Source organism: Alosa sapidissima, chromosome 12 (genome assembly GCF_018492685.1).
Source record: "Alosa sapidissima isolate fAloSap1 chromosome 12, fAloSap1.pri, whole genome shotgun sequence".
In the NCBI taxonomy this organism is placed as follows: Eukaryota; Metazoa; Chordata; class Actinopteri; order Clupeiformes; family Clupeidae; genus Alosa; species Alosa sapidissima.
This window is the reverse complement of record NC_055968.1, coordinates 24,975,772-24,991,344: the sequence shown is the minus strand read 5'-3', so window position 1 is coordinate 24,991,344 and position 15,573 is coordinate 24,975,772. Positions and strand designations below refer to the sequence as shown.

The 15,573-nt window shown below is 41.0% G+C and overlaps 2 protein-coding genes across 14 annotated transcripts in view; one reads left to right on the top strand and one right to left on the bottom strand.

The window, feature by feature from the left end:
* Positions 1–9,514, top strand: part of eps15l1a (epidermal growth factor receptor pathway substrate 15-like 1a) — a 42,739-nt gene extending 33,225 nt beyond the window's left edge. For 7 of the 12 annotated variants that reach the window (XM_042111662.1, XM_042111667.1, XM_042111671.1 and 4 more), the window contains one exon: positions 6,319–9,514. In XM_042111662.1, coding sequence (XP_041967596.1) covers positions 6,319–6,465 — 147 coding nt within the window. In that variant the 3' untranslated portion in view covers positions 6,466–9,514. Of the gene's footprint in view, positions 1–5,016; positions 5,034–6,318 lie in introns of all 12 variants that reach the window. The other 5 variants (XM_042111666.1, XM_042111669.1, XM_042111663.1 and 2 more) reach the window with 3 other exon arrangements.
* Positions 9,515–12,785: 3,271 nt separating this feature from the next.
* Positions 12,786–15,353, bottom strand: klf2a (Kruppel-like factor 2a). Of its 2 annotated transcripts, none has more exons than XM_042057489.1 (3): positions 15,186–15,353; positions 13,850–14,792; positions 12,786–13,728 (listed from the first exon to the last, which is right to left on the bottom strand). In XM_042057489.1, the coding sequence occupies exons 2-3, from the start codon at positions 14,763–14,765 to the stop codon at positions 13,553–13,555; spliced, it is 1,092 nt and encodes a 363-aa protein (XP_041913423.1). In that variant the 5' UTR covers positions 14,766–14,792; positions 15,186–15,353; the 3' UTR covers positions 12,786–13,552. The 2 variants fall into 2 exon arrangements, with proteins under 2 accessions (XP_041913423.1, XP_041913422.1); XM_042057488.1 differs by having other exon boundaries at positions 14,920–15,351.
* Positions 15,354–15,573: the final 220 nt, after the last annotated feature.

The following is a 15,573-nucleotide window of genomic DNA, read 5'->3' as shown; positions in this document are numbered from 1 at the left end:
TAACGCTGTTATGCAGGAGCTCCTTGTACCCTGCTCCTTATCCAGACTCCTTGAGTGATGTGGGATGAGGAAGGGGAGTGCTGCCCTGAGCTTTAAAGCACAGTGACCAGCGCTCCTGATCCTCAGAAGCCGGGAGGTTGCCGGTTTGAGGGTAGGTGGTTGTTTTGGGGGGATAGTTCCAAGCCAACGGCTGTGCGGTTTGCTCACACGGGAAGCAGCAGTATCACTACTCAGCTGTCAGGCCGGAGTTTTCAACCGAGCATGTGATTTTTTTTTTTTTTTTTTTTTTTGGTTTGTTTGTTTGTTTGTTTGTTTTTGTTCTGTTGTAAATGTGTGTATTCAAGGACCCTGCGAGGCAGACCCCTTGCAGGTGTCTGGTTTGTCATGCCCATACCCCATCACAACCCCTCCTCTCTGTGCCCCTACTGGTGTGGTCTTGTTTTGTTTGCATGACTTTGGGGACATGGAGCTTGCTATACCATTTCTGATTTGCAAATATGGACACAATCCACACAAAGACACTGTTGATCTGTCTGTTACTTGCTCAAATCAAACTGATGATGTCAAGACAGTTAAATGCCTATAGTAGAGTGTTTGTAATAATTAGAGGTCCAAGCAGCGCAGTTTGTTATAATTAATTGCATTCAAATGTAATTAAATAAAAGCTTAAAAATGATATGCAATTAAATGGATAAAATCATTAAATTAATAGAAATGTGAAATGCAGTTGAAATGTAATAACGTAATTTAGCACATTTTATAGAATTTTAAAAGCTACAAAGTGTGAAAACCCCATTTTATATGTGTCATTACATTACATGCGTACATTGTTAAAATCTATAAAATGTTAAGCCAGTGCAGTTTAGAAGCAAACAAACAAACAAAAAATCGCAATGCATTGTATACAATCTTCCAAATATACACACATACAATACACAATTTATTCAACGGAAGAAAACGTCAGGAAATAGTAATAAGGTGTCAAACAGATAATTCAGGGCACAATTGTACATCACTCCAGTATACTTGAACTACAGCTACAGCGGGGAAAATAAATATTGAACACGTCAACATTTTTTCAGTAAGTATACTTCCAGTGAGGCTATTTGCATGAAATTTTCACCAGACATTAGTATTAACTTAGGTAATCCACACATATAAAAAAATCCAAACATTAATGTTCATAAGTAGAGTTATGAGTAAAAAAAGTGGAATGCCACAGGAAAAAAGTATTGAACACGCCTACTGAAATTTCTTAAATACTTTGTAGAAAACCCTTTATTTGTAATGAGAGCTTCAAGGCATTTCCTCTATGACGAAGCTAATCAGTCGCAGTATTCAGGTGTGATTTTGGCCCATTTTTTTCAACAGATAGTCTTTTAATATTGAAGATTCCAGGGGTCCCCCTTGTAAATCCTGATCTTTAGGTAACTTCCAAAACTGTTCAATTGGATTTAAGTCAGGGCCTGAATTTCCTTTCTCTGAAACCAATTGAGAGTTTCCTTTGCTGAATGCTTTGGATCATTGTCCTGCTGGAAGGTCTAGCCATGTCTCATCCTCATTGTTCTGGTGGATGGCAAGATTCTCCCAGAAATAAATGGCTCCATTCATCATTTCTTCAACTGTATGAAGTCTGCCAGTACCATGAGATGAAAAACAGCCCCACACCGTGATGCCTCCACCTCCAAACTTCACTGTTGGTATGGTATTTTTAGGGTGATGCACAGTGCCATTTATCCTCCAAATATGGTGTGTAGTATGACATCCAAAGAGTAAAATTTTGCTCTCACCTGACCAGAATACATTCTCTTAGTATTTCATAGGCTTATTCAAATGTTGTGTAGCAAACATTCAATGAGCTTCGACATGTTTTTCTTCAGTAATAGAGTCATGTGGGGTGAGCATGTATAGAGGCCATGGCGGTGGAGTGCATTACCTATGATTTTCTCTGTAACAATTGAACCTGCTGCCTCCAAGTCTTTCTGGAGTGGTCCTTGGCTCTTAGGCTACACTTCTATCCTTCTGACTTCCTGGTCAGAAATCTTGTGAGGAGATCCTGTGCATGGCCGATTGATGATGCAGTGATGTTCCTTCCACTTGCAGATAATGGCTCCAATACTGCTTACTGGATGATTCTGAAGTTTTGAAATGCATCTGTAACCAGTTCCATTGATATGTTTTGCAACAATAATGTTGCAAAGGTCTTGGAAGAGCTCTTTGCTTTTACCCATCATGACAGGTTTCTTGTGTGACAACTTGGTAACGAAAAACCTTTTTATAGCTCATCAATATGTACTAACCCAGCTTACATTAATTTGCACAGATAGGAGGGATAATTACTCTCTAACTATGTATAGATTCCAGCTCGTTCCTTGCCTTTGTGTACTCTTTTTTCTTCGTGTGTTCAATACTTTTTCCCTGTGCCATTCCACTTTTTTACTCATAACTCTACTTAGGGACATTAATGTTTGGATTTTTTAATATGTCTGGATTACCTAAGTTAATACTAATGTCTGTAGAAAATTTTATGCGAATAGCCTCTCTGGAAGTATACTTACTGAAAAAAATGTTGACGTGTTCAATACTTATTTTCTCCGCTGTATAACAAAAGTATTGTCATGGTGCAGGAATACTGAATCAATTGCTTCAGTAAGTTTCTCCTGTTTGTGCATCTAACAGCAATTTGGAGGCGGAAATAATTCATACAAACAAACTAAACATCTGGCAATCTAACTAGAAGCATAACTTGAACTAAAACAACGTATCTTAACTCAGGTCCATGAAAATTAACTGTGAATAGTTGTCACAGTTACCTGTCACCTGTACGACTAGGGCCACACATGAAGAAAAAAAATATTTTTGCCATGACGAGATTAAACTCGACATGTTGACTTTAAAATAGCCATGTCGACATTAAACTCGACATTTCGAGAATAAAGTTGAAATATCATCTACTTTAATCTCGACGTGTCGACTTTAAAGTCACCATGCCGACATAAACTCGAAATACAGTTTAAACATAGCCTACAGTTTAAGCTATGTAGCCTACACTAACACACAATATGTTACATGAATAATAGGCCTACTTCAAATAGGTGTTATTTCAGATAGATTTCTAGATTGCAGATAGATTCAGATAGATTGCATCTTGTCTGTTAACTCATTGCCGTCATCGTGAAGCGCGTATCTCGCGGTTATGGAAATACTATGCGTTATGTCATTTATATAGCTAGAATAATAAATTTTTCCACTTATATAATGTTTCTATAAAACAAAATGTCACTCTGTTTTTACGTGTGTAAGGCCACCGCACATCCAAAAAACTACCCTTCATGACCCAGGCCGTCACTCTCCATAGGTTAACACGGCAAAACTCATTTTTCTAAAACTGCTTTTCCATGTCTCACCTACATAAATATAGTAGGCTATAAACATGGATATGTGTGCATTTACTTAGAATACATGAGGTTGCCTGGTCGGGAGGACAGCTTCATTCGTCCCTCCATAGACATTCAGCAGTAGCTGGCTATTTTGCATCCATTACAAACAAACATGCAATGTGAAAGTCTGGGGTTTGGGGAGAGCACTTAGTATGCCTAGTCTAGTGCATTAGCAGGAAGTCGAACCTTTAGATGAAAAACACTATTTAATAATAGGCCTACAATAAATAAATAAACCGCTAATGAAGTTTACTTTTGACCATCGCATTTATCCCTGTAACTCTGTGATAAAAGGACGTATAAGGAATTTGGCTGAGCAATGGAGGTTAATATGTTTTGTCCACATGATGTAGGCCTATGTCTATCGCTGTTGCACTCGAAGAAAACTGGAATGTTTCATTCGTCCTCCTTTTCAATCGTCCCGGTTATGCTACCTACTTTGGATCGGTCGTTCTCTCTCCAAACTAACTTTATTCTCAAAATGTTGAGTTTGATTTCGACACGTCGAGATTAAAGTCGACATGATATTTCAACTTTATTCTAGAAACGTCGAGTTTAATGTCGACAAGGTGACTTTAAATTCGACACGTCGAGATTAAAGTCGACATGACATTTCAACTTTATTCTCGAAATGTCGAGTTTAATGTCGACATGGCGATTTTAAAGTCAACTTGTCGAGTTTAATCTCGTCATGGCAAAAATATTTTTTTCTTCATGTGTGGCCCTAATACTCCGTCGTATACCTGTCCTCTCCGTTTAAATGATAGTGAAAGTTGTTCAGGTGGAGTGCCTCTAAAATATGGTGCAACAGTACCAAATGGTATGTGGTTTAGCACTACCATAGAGAATGAAAGGGAAACAGTTAAGGGCCATTTAGCTAAATTATTCTCGGCTCCTGCACAGCCGAATGGTGGTAAGTTTTAATTCCGGTCATAGGCACTTGCGTTACTACATCAGAAGACTGTGGAGCGACTTGCTTCAAGATCTGTACAGCTTGGACCCCGTTTATTGCGCATATATTTATTACATTATAATGTTATACATGGAATGGGTTCACTCAACTGTATAAATACAAAAAAACAATGTGCTTAATCATTGCTGACATAAGCATATCGAGTGGTTAAGCAAGAACTCTTATCCACACCAGCACATGCACCATGCATGTGGCCATTTCACAATTCTCAAGAGTGTGTGTGTGTTGTGTGTGTGTTGTGTGTGTGTGTGTGTGTGTGAGTATAAGAAGTAATTTCTAGACATGCGTAGCCGCTGTGATTGTTGCCTTAATTCGCCACTTCACCAACATGGGCATATCTCTTGTTTCCTGTTTTTCTCTTTCAGCTTCTCTCTGCCTGTTATCATTGCATGCTGTGTTTGATCATGTGTTCGCCTTCATTTTTGACACCATTGACCCATTAAAGTGGTCCCTCCTGTATGTCTGTGTGTGTGGGTGTGCTATCTGTCACTCCTCTATGGTGGTCCTTTAAACTAAAAGGGGGTGGGGGGTGTAACAGGTGGCTGTTTGGAGTTTGAATCTGTATTTTTTTTTGTGCTTTGTAACACGATTTTCATCTCACAGGAAACGAAAGAACCAAGGTAAGACACCTGAAGTTGTGGTTTGTTTTGACAGCATTTTGCGTAAATGTACACTGTCTACAATGTTTGCGCTGTCTCTTGATCAAGTAGCCTCTTGTGCATTGTGAAATTTAATTTACAAAAAATATATATACTTCACCATGAGAGCGATGCTGCTACAAAAGCTATACTGTTAATTAGCCACCTAAACCCAGCTAGTCTTGTTTTTTTTTTTTGTTCAAATGCTTCACGTTGATCACATGCTTTAAAATCCCCTAGTGCAGTAACACGCTTCACTCACACAATCACTCGCACTGAGCCCTGGCACAAAATTTGGACCGAACATTTGGGAGTTGAGATGCACACACTCCTACCCCCTGAGCACTGTTGTACTCCTCTGTCATATTGAATCTGTATTATAATACACTCTGTGGTCATTCCAATATTTTTTAACTTATTGTATGTTCTATCTTTCTTTTGCATTCATATACACTGGAATATCCTTGCTATATTCTGGTGTTTATAGTGGCAATTTTATTTATGATTTATTCTAAACATCATTTATATGAGTTTAAGACTCTTTTCCCAGTTTATTGGTTCTATGCAATTACATTTCAATCCATATATTAAATGATTTAAACAAACATTGTGTCTTCAGAAGTACTCTATATAGACACCAGTATTGGGATGCTTGTCATTACACTCTGAATGAATGGACAAAAATTCCACAGACACTGGATCTTGAATCTTGTGGCAATAGAGGGGAAACTGTTACAGCTACAAAAGGGGAACCAGCTACATATTGATAGATATGGATTTAGAATGGAATGCCATTGAAGTTCCTGTGGATGTCATGGCAGGCGTCCCAATACTTTTGTCTATATAGTGGATATCATAACTAGGATTTCTTAATTTACTATAAACTACACTGCATCTTTTAAGTTTAAATTACAGAGGCTGTTTAATATGGTCTTATTGTCTGTTGAATAATTTTCTTCCTCTAGTCAAAGTGATGATCATTTTTCTCAGTGTAGTATGTGGTGAAGGTGAAGTGCATGAGTGTGCGTGTCGGTCGCAGGTGTGCAATGGTGCAGACTTTGTGTGCAGGGCACACAAATGGCTGTTGGTGTTATAGGTGTGAAACTTCTTAAAGCCAATGAAATCAATATATGGCAGGATGTTTGTATGTGTGTGTTTGTGTGTATGTGTGTGTGTTTGTGTGTTACATGTTACATTGCTACGCCGTTCCATAAAAGTCCCTTATCTGTACTCTCTCCCCCACCCCCCCCCCCCACACCCCTTGCAGTTTGGGAATGAGGCGCAGCAGATGGAGTGGGCCAAGCGAGAGAGCGAGCGCGCAGAGCGGGAGCGGCTGAAGCGCCTCCGGCAGCAGGAGCAGGAGGACCTGGAGCTCGCCATCGCCCTCAGCAAGGCCGAGATGTCCAACGCGTGACCGCCGCACCTCCCACTCCCCATCCCCGCTCGACCCCAGCCTACCGCTCACGCTCTCAGCTAGGCTGAGCTCCCCCGTCCCCTACCTCCTTCCCACAGCTGACCTCTAACCCCCCCTCCCCCATCCCCCATCCCCCATCCCACTCTATACGCTCAACAAGACCAAGATGTCTGATGCTTGACCCTAGTCATGATCTCACCCCACCTCATGATGTACTAACCACAATGCAAGAAGTCAAACTAAAGTACAAATGCAAAACAAGCTCAACAAAATCAAAACGGTTATATTAAAGGGGTTGGGAGGGCAGGGGGTTTAGGTGACACATAGAGTGGGTTTGGGGTGTTTTAGTGACGAATCGAACAATCATACTATCCTCTTACTTTTAATGTGATCAACCATAGCAAGAGGGTTAACCTGTGGTGTTTTGCGAACAAACTAATACACTGTACATGCACTGCGTAACCTGCACGGTCTGCCGCCAGTCAAACATGCTGTTTAAGGGAAATAGGGGCCTCATGTTAGGCTAGTGAAGTTCTGTGATGTCACATGACATAATACTTCACACTGGACTGGTTGCAGTCGATATAGGTCGTCAAGAAGGGATGTCATTCTGACTAAGCTGAGAAAAAAAGGACAAAAGTATCGCTGTTGTGGATTGGACTGATAATTTGTTCGCTAACTTTTTATTTTTGGAGGGGCACAGGACTAGTGGTATGGTCTTCTGCATGTGTGAATGGGTGGCTCTCGCCATCACTGGAAACAAATTGTACAGAAAACTCTATTTTCTTTTTTTGTTCGTTTCAGACAGTGTGTGTGTGAATGGATCCATGTGAATGCTTACTTATCATGGGCAGTAGGAGAGGCTGAAATCCTTTTCTTTTTTTTTTTTCTTTTTTTTTTTTAAATCATGTCCTGCTTTGCGGTGTATCTAGGACCTTTCCCCTGTGAATTGGGATGTCCAGGAAGAGAAACATCAGATGAGGGAAGTCATTCTTTAGTGGTCACTGTGTGTTCTACAGCGGCAGGAACAGAGGAAGCTCTTTTGTCTGACCACCAGCGCTGTTTACCATTTCAGGAAAGGCTACATGTTTGTTTCACATTACCGTAAAAGCACAACCCCTTTGCGTCTCTCATGAGAATACGCTCATAGTGTTGTCAAAATGTACAGGTGTCCCGTGCATGTTTCAAACGATTCACATTAATTGGCTGCTAGAACTGAGGGGTTTGATAGCTAAAGGACAAACATGGTGGAAGGGTGATCCCACTGCTAAAGCTCATGCAGTGTTGGTACATTTAGGTGTTTTTGTTTTGTTTTGTTTTGTTTGTTTTTAAACTGTCATTTACAGCATTGCAACATAGCATACATGTCTGCAAAATTTGAATTAAGATCAGCCTTTTGACCGTATTCATGTGAATGTCAAGTAAATAATACCGACAGTGCTGAGCTTTGAAACCATTCAAGCCTGGACCTTGAACTCCTACTTTGTTTTACTGGCTATATTTCAGTTTTACTTGAACTCTACTAATGGTACTAGTTGGCACCCTTGTTTACCAATGGTTATTTTATCTTTGTACTGAAAAGGATATAGACTGACTTTAACTAAAGGTGGGTCCTTCAGGACTATGTCACTACTACAGCCTGTCAGTGTCGGCCCAACCTGTACTTGTTCCCTCCAGAATGTGTATGAACATGCCCCCGTATTTAAATGTTACTAAATTAGGGATCTTTTTTTTCTTTCTGAGCCATGTGTGTTGGTGTCTTTATTTAGTGTTGTTGTTATTAGTAGTCGCATCATTAAGCATTATTATATGTATTAATGGTCCATTGTGTGGTATTGACTGAAAAATTATAGTGTCATAGTACGACAAGTAAATGGCACTTTCGATTGCAAAATGTTGTTGAAATCCATCATTGTTGGATACTAATGCTGGTTACTGACATGCCCTATCACTCACATGCATTACTTGCCAGCTCTGCTTTTATTATTTTAAAGTATTTCCTGTCTCTCCCTGCACATGCGAGAGCTTCATCTGTGTCCTTCTGCTGAAGCCCACATGGGTCACTCTTGTGGTGTTTTAATCACAAGTCTTTATCACACTTTATCCTGCAACTGCAGGGCTCTAACAAAGTCCAGCACTCCTTCTTTGTGTTGTGGTCGGTCTACGTTCTCTTCCCCGGGAACAGAGAACGGGAGAACCTCCCTGCACCACTCCACAGTCTCCACTGTGCTCTCTCTCGGCTATCACTGAGTAAATGACTGAATTGAACACAGGTGGATCGGATCTCATGTAAAAATTGGAGCCGCTGGCCATTCCCCAAATGCAACTAAAGCAAGGCTAAATCAAATGTGAAGGCACAAGGGGCTTGAGGGGGGTCCTTAGTGACAGAATGGTTCTGATTGTGTAGTGCTGTAGAACTGATCATTCCACTTACGTTCTAGCTCCAATTCGTCTGCTCAAATCTCGTTTGGCTTAGCTTGTCCAGCCATCGACTGCTTCCCCTGTAACATCATTCATACTGTATTTGTATTTTGTGTCCACAGTGCAATAGTCTTTGTTTTTTATTTTTAACTTCCATTTAAAAAATGTGTAAATCCAGTTTTATTTTTTTTTCATTTTCATTGTATTCTTTTTGTTTTGTTTGTTGTTTTTTGTTTGTTTTTTTTATCATTAGAAGTATTTAAACATGCTTATCAAATTGCTGTTACAAATTGGCATTTTTAATGATGTTTTGAAAGCATTTTGACTGATCTGAAGCTGAATGCGTTCCTCCTCACCTGCCTTTGACCTATCTTTCCTCTGTAGATAAAAAAGAAATAATCAAGTCTGTTGTATTGAAATGCATAAAGTATACATAAACCTTGTATATTATGTCTGTTATATTTGTCCTATAAAAAGTGAAAAATTGCTCAATGTGTAACTTTTGGAGAATTTCTGACTACATTGGTAGCAACTAGGAAAAAAAGGGTTGGATTTCTTCGAAGATGTTAACGCTCAGTATGTGGTCATTGTTCAATAGAATAAAAATAACTACATTTCAGATTTACAAGCATGTCTCCAAGTATTTTTATTTCATTTAAACAATGTTGATCTGATGGCCTTTAGTAGTTCATAAGGTCATTGGTTGTAAAGTGCACCTCACTCTGAGACCATGCATCCTTCAACGGTCTGTATCCAAAAAGTCTACCGTGTGTGTCGTGGATAATTTAATTAGAAATATCAGGATTGGGGCAGTTATTCTGGGGGGCACCTTTTTTTCTGAGAAGTCTCCTGTCTCTCAAGCCACTTTATTTCCAGTCTCTGCTCTATGTGGAATGTGAAAAATGTCTACATGAAATAACAGGAAATTCCTAGGTAACTTTTTATTTACCTTAAATCCAAATGGAGGTTTGTAGATTCACTGGCCATGGCTGACTTAATGAGCATAAGCGGTCAGAGCGGAATTATGTCTGACCGAGTGCCCAGTGTTTACTCACGACTTACATGCATTTCCTCTCCACACTTCACTCTTTTTTCATATCCAAACTTTAATGCCTTTCAGTTGAGCAGAAAAGGAATAACTGAACAGTCGGTCCTCACAGAGCTCGGCTTGAGAGACGGCCAGAAAAGGCAGCCGTGCTGTACAGGGTTTGCTCTTTAGTGCAGCGCCTCTCCCTGTCACACCGGAGATTCCTGGAAATGAGAGGGGGGTGGGGGGATATCCTGTCTCCGAGAGGTGGCTGCAGGTGTGCATGGGCCTCTGTAGGTTGGGGGGGGGGGAGGGGTATGCACACCACACGTGCGTACATACAGTGACCCTGTAGGGGAAGTGGGGTCTTCTCTACGGCTCTCCAAGGTAACAGGATCCCCTGTGCGTGCCTTCCCCCTGCTGCGACCATACCAGCAAGAAGAAAAAAGAGCTATTGACAGCTGACTTTTTTTTACATTCTGGTAAAAAGTAGAAATTACTTTTTTAAAATGGACTAACCTGTGTGCCATGCTTGATATGTAATCAATCTGCTCCTTAGGAGCACCAAATGTGGAGAGTGAGGGGTTTTGGAGTATTTAATCAGCTGGGCAGGGGAGTTGGGCTCTCAGCATTGTAATGCTGCCCCGGGGACGTTGTGGTACAGACGAAAAATGCTCGTGTTTTCCAGCAGGACTGTCAGCAGAGGCATGCGGGCTAATGCAGTCCAGATGCACCTACTCCATTACTCTGTCACATGGTGTAATTTTCTATTAGTTTCTCAGACTGATAGTCATGAAACCGTTTCATTTTGTTGTGCACTGAAATGGCAGCTGGAGAGAGGTGACCTCGTCTGTGTCCCCTGAAAGTCCCTCAGTAGATGTTTATCATGTTTTCAAGTCTGCCCGACTCAGACAGGTTCAGCAATCATCCTGAAATCTTTTCTGTCTCAAACCAACCAGTGATAATATGAAGAAAATCTAAATGCCTTGCATGCTACAAAGTACATACCTTTACATTTCAACATCAGCATTTATTGAGTTGAGTTGAATTCCGGTATTCCTGTCAGGAATAGACTTCCCTCTTATTCCTGCAGGTGGCACACTCATTCCACTGCTCCCGCTCTAGGATGGTTTCCCTTGGGATCCGAGTAGTTAATGGTCTACAAAGCCTTCTAATTATGTGACCTGTTTGCATAAACATTGCAGAATTACAAATGGTTGAAGAAAGAATTCCAATGTTCAACAACAAATTTGTTTTATTCACTTGCAGTTCTCTGTAGTCAAGAGCAGCTTGATCTACAGTATGTGCCGTATGACACCAGTGCAAGAGAACTTCCATGGAAATCAGCACCTGCAGAAAATATTTACTACCGGTTCAGCTGAATTCAACTCAACTTCACCTGAGAGCCGACTGAGAATGTTTGCAGCATGCAGTTGTTTGAGGTGTGTAACACACGATGAGGTGTGTTTTTGTAGAAGGTCTGTAGTAGCCAATAAAAGACTTTCATATGCTTACCTTTATTTACAGCAATAAAACAATGTCTGACATTTCCATCTATGCAAAAACTGAATGCTTCTTAGTAACAGCGCAAAAACTGCCAAAATATCTGATGCACGCTTCATAGTTTCTAAAGTTAAGCCTGTCAGATATCACCTCAAGGTATGAACATTAATGATGGTAGTAATATTTAATAGATGGTTCACTCCCTGATTGATAGGTAAAGAAGTCTTGAAAAAGCCCCTAGTCTGCTTCTGAGCCTAACCTGCTCAGGAAAAAAGAAACCCTCAAATGGCATTGACGCACACTACTCTACATTTCTCTCTTCAGTTTGAGGTATACCTTGGCAGGCGGCCAAGGGATAGATACACCCCTCGTGCTGTGAGTGGTTTCGTATTGTTTTCAAATTAAGATAACATAAAGACGTGACAGAGTTGAGTGGTCAGCCAGGCCCCTGGTATATTCACCCAGGTCCGTTTTCATAGCAGGGGACACTGTTCAACTTTACATTAGTTGTGTACAAGAATTTTAATAGAAAATTGAATGTGACACCAGATCCCTGTTTCTGAATGTCGCACAGGAAAACACTGCTCACGGATGACAGCTTAAATTGCTGTTGCAAATGAAATGGTGACACTGTCTACCGCTACAGTCAGATCAGTTGCTGTTATTGCTGAACAAAACATGAGAGTAAAGTGTGGGTGGAGTTGGGGTTCTTTTGAGTTCCTCTCGTCAATCTGAATGTTTTCACAATTCAGTTTGGAGTGAACTATGTCTGAATTATATAACTTGGGCTGTACACAAAGGCCCAGCAATGAGCATGTACTGTATCTCTGACCGCATTCAGGGAAAAAGGAGTCCCCTTTTCTTATGCTTATGCTGAATGCACAAAAAGCTTAGTCTGAAGCCTCTGGCTTCATTGAAATGGAATGCTGCCATGTAATGTTGACACACTGAATTCTTCTCACTTGTTAGAATAGGGGTAACCAAAACATATTGCATATTTCATCTAGTGTTCCAAAGTCACAGTGCTTTTCTTCTAGTCCCTTACCATCAACTCACTTTTTTCTTCTCCAAATTGAGGCAGGGTTTCTCTCTTAAAGAGTGGTGTACCCCTCTGCCCAGACAAAACTATATTCAGTCTCTGCAATTATGTAAATGTAATGTTTGTATTTAAAGGCTTTGCCACAGGATTTTGGCTGTGGCACTTGTGCAGCTGGGGGAACATTGCCTTCTCCATCTTACTGTGACCTCCGAGTTTAGTCATATGAGAGATTCACAGTTTAAGATGTGAAACTATACAGCTAAGAGTAGAAGTGTGTTGTGCAGGGCAGCGTTTATACATCATATCCCAAGGAGGAAAAGGAAACTGTCATAAATATTTCAATCAAGTTTATTATGTACATAAAATACACTATATACAACGTATAAATTATGTACAAGTCGAAAGGCATCAGATAAAAAAACTTGTAATTTTGCACAATTCACTTTGTCCCCAGTGACACACTTGGGGCTGTCTGGAATGTTTTAATTGAAACAGTTTGGATAAAACATGTTAAAGCATAGTTATAGACCCTGATTTACAATCTTTGAAACAAGGCACACATGAAACACCAAGTTCAAGCCTGAGACCAAAAGGCAGTTTTAGTTAAGAAAAACATTGTCTTAAAGCTTATTTCTTGTGCTGTTCTAAAATTGAGAGCTTTCAAAAATATATATAGGCCTATATGTTTGCCAAAAAATGCATTGGCACTCCGATGAATGTAAATACATTGTTTAAAATAAGGCAATGGTGTGAAAAGCAACAGCTCACAATCTTTAGAGGTTTGCTGTATGGTTCCAGTATGTTTCCAGTCAGTTGTGTACTTAGGTCCAGCCTACTGTTAATGACAGATAAGAGCCCATCTAACAGTCTTAAAAATATAATTTGTTAAAAACGTAGTACCAGCTACATAATTCAGATCTATAGAATACTATGTCAAGTTTATCCATGTTCGTCTGTGGGCCTACTGACAAACGTTTGTTTATCCCTAGAAAATCCTTAAATATGCTGAGTTTAAAAAGAATGCAAATTTCAAAAGCATACTTTCTTGCATGCCTGCATCAGTGTAAAGTGTTCGTTGGATGGTCCAGGACCATCTCTTACATATGCCTTTTCATATGCAATGCAAGGTGGTCCGACCTAGAGAAGGCGCGCTCGCAGAGATGGCACTGGAAAGGACGGTGTCCGGTGTGTTTACGGAAATGGCGGGTCAACTCATCAGACCGGGCGAATTTCCAGCCGCATCCTTCCCAGCTACAGTGGTATGGCTTCTCACCTAATAGAACACAACATCACAATATTTAGAATGCGCACTTAGACAATTCGTTCACAACACAGATATGAAATCCTATTTCACTAGCACTCGTGGTAGCTGACAAGTACACAAGCGTTCTTACCTGTATGCGTCCGGTGGTGCGCTTTCAAGTGCGAACTCTTGGTGTATGTTTTGCCGCATCCTTCGAAAGTGCAGACGTGGGTCGCTGTCCGCTTTCTTGGCCAAGTGCGTCGTCCTCTCTTGGGTTTCGCGTCCATGATGTCGAGCGGGGATGATGGGGGTGTTAGCAAAACTCTTTGATTGTTCATCGCCGCGCCGAGACCGTCTTCGCACATACTGTAATGATGCGCGCTTGGGTATGGCATTTGGATTTGATGAGGCGGGGGAGGATGATGCGGGTGCGTGTTTGAGTGGGGGAAACCCGTAGCAGAGGGGTAGCCCTGGGGAAACGACATCGTGTGGCACAGTTGAGACTGGCAGTCCGAGTTCAAGAGATCATTTGGACTCAGTGGAGGAGTCATGTTCCCCGTTGCTTGCGGAGAGTGTGCAACTCTCGGTTGTTCAAAAGACATCATGCAGGACACGTTCGCCTCTTGCTTGATTTTAGGTACCATCCCCATTACTGGCCCGTAACCGTCCATATTGGGTTCTGTTTTGATATTGTCCAGAAATTCCTGACTTGAGAAGGAGGGTCTGACAAGGAATCTCCCTTGAATGTTGTTGCCAGGGAGCGGTTGGCAATAGCTGTTATCCACCTCAGACCTGAGCAGTTCCGCCATGAGGCTGGTGCTGTACGGTGGAGGAGGAGTGTTGATTTCGGGCATCGGGTAAGAATTTGGTGCGATCCCCTCGTTGTACATACTGTTTGATTCTGGCAGTCTGTACTCGCCCGTAACTGCACTCACAGGAGTAGCTGCGCCGTTGGTATTCGCCAGAATAAAATCCAAGTCCAAGTACTTGTCAAGATCCTCTTCCTCCGGTCTTCCAATGCTGTCCATTTTCTGTGTGTTGTCGACTATGGAGCAGCTGGAATGCATGGTCCTGTCAATGTCACCCTTCCACCTCTGAAAGACATTAAAACAACAAACAATTAATATCAATATAATTATGGATGACTGTTTTCAGAAATGCGATTAATAAATCTTCACAATTTAGTCTAGCCTATATAAAACCATGGTAATTCATACTCACATTAACGTTATCCCAATATTTTTCCCTCTGACCAGCAAAAGTAGAGATTGACGGCAAAATAGTTGCGGCTAGTGCCATATCCAAAGAATGCAGTTGTAAGAGAAATAAAAATTTCTCCTTTGTTAAGATTGAGTTGCCAGGTGTAATCTGTGCGTCTAATACAATTCCGTGGAGAAATACTAGTAGTTGCTCTGATCGACTTGTTTCTCCACTCTCATAGAGTAATTCAAACGCATAAGTAAGTTTGGATTGGTAGGAGAGCCTACCTTATAAATATCGTCGCTGAAAAGCTGGACCAATTGTAGTAAGCGGAGGAAACACGTTCAGGATGGAGGTAGAGCAATACTCGCCCCTAATTTTAGCTCTGGTATATAAGGCTGTTTCTCAGCGAGAGCCTGTCGTCAATGCTGGCTCACATGCCCCTGTGCAAGCTACTTCTCCTCTGCTCCTACTTAAACCATTTTACCGAGCATTGAAACGCACCAATGACGTATGTGTTTTGGCCACGCCCCTATGTGTATGTGAGTGTGTGCGTGTGTGTTTGAGAGCAAGAGCAAGAGAGACGCATACCAAAAACTGTATAATAAAAAAAGTTGTCTTTTGAAATGTGGAATTGCGCTTACGTTTGTATATAGGCCTAATGCGCGCGTTTTG

What these genes read in the sequence shown, in the direction of transcription:
- klf2a (XM_042057488.1), bottom strand. Translation starts at nt 14,997, where the DNA reads ATGGCACTAGCCGCAACTATTTTGCCGTCAATCTCTACTTTTGCTGGT. An exon ending in AATATTGGGATAACGTTAAT is followed by an intron (nt 14,793 to 14,919) that starts GTGAGTATGAAT and finishes AATGTCTTTCAG; the next exon opens with AGGTGGAAGGGTGACATTGA. An exon ending in GCACCACCGGACGCATACAG is followed by an intron (nt 13,729 to 13,849) that starts GTAAGAACGCTT and finishes GTGTTCTATTAG; the next exon opens with GTGAGAAGCCATACCACTGT.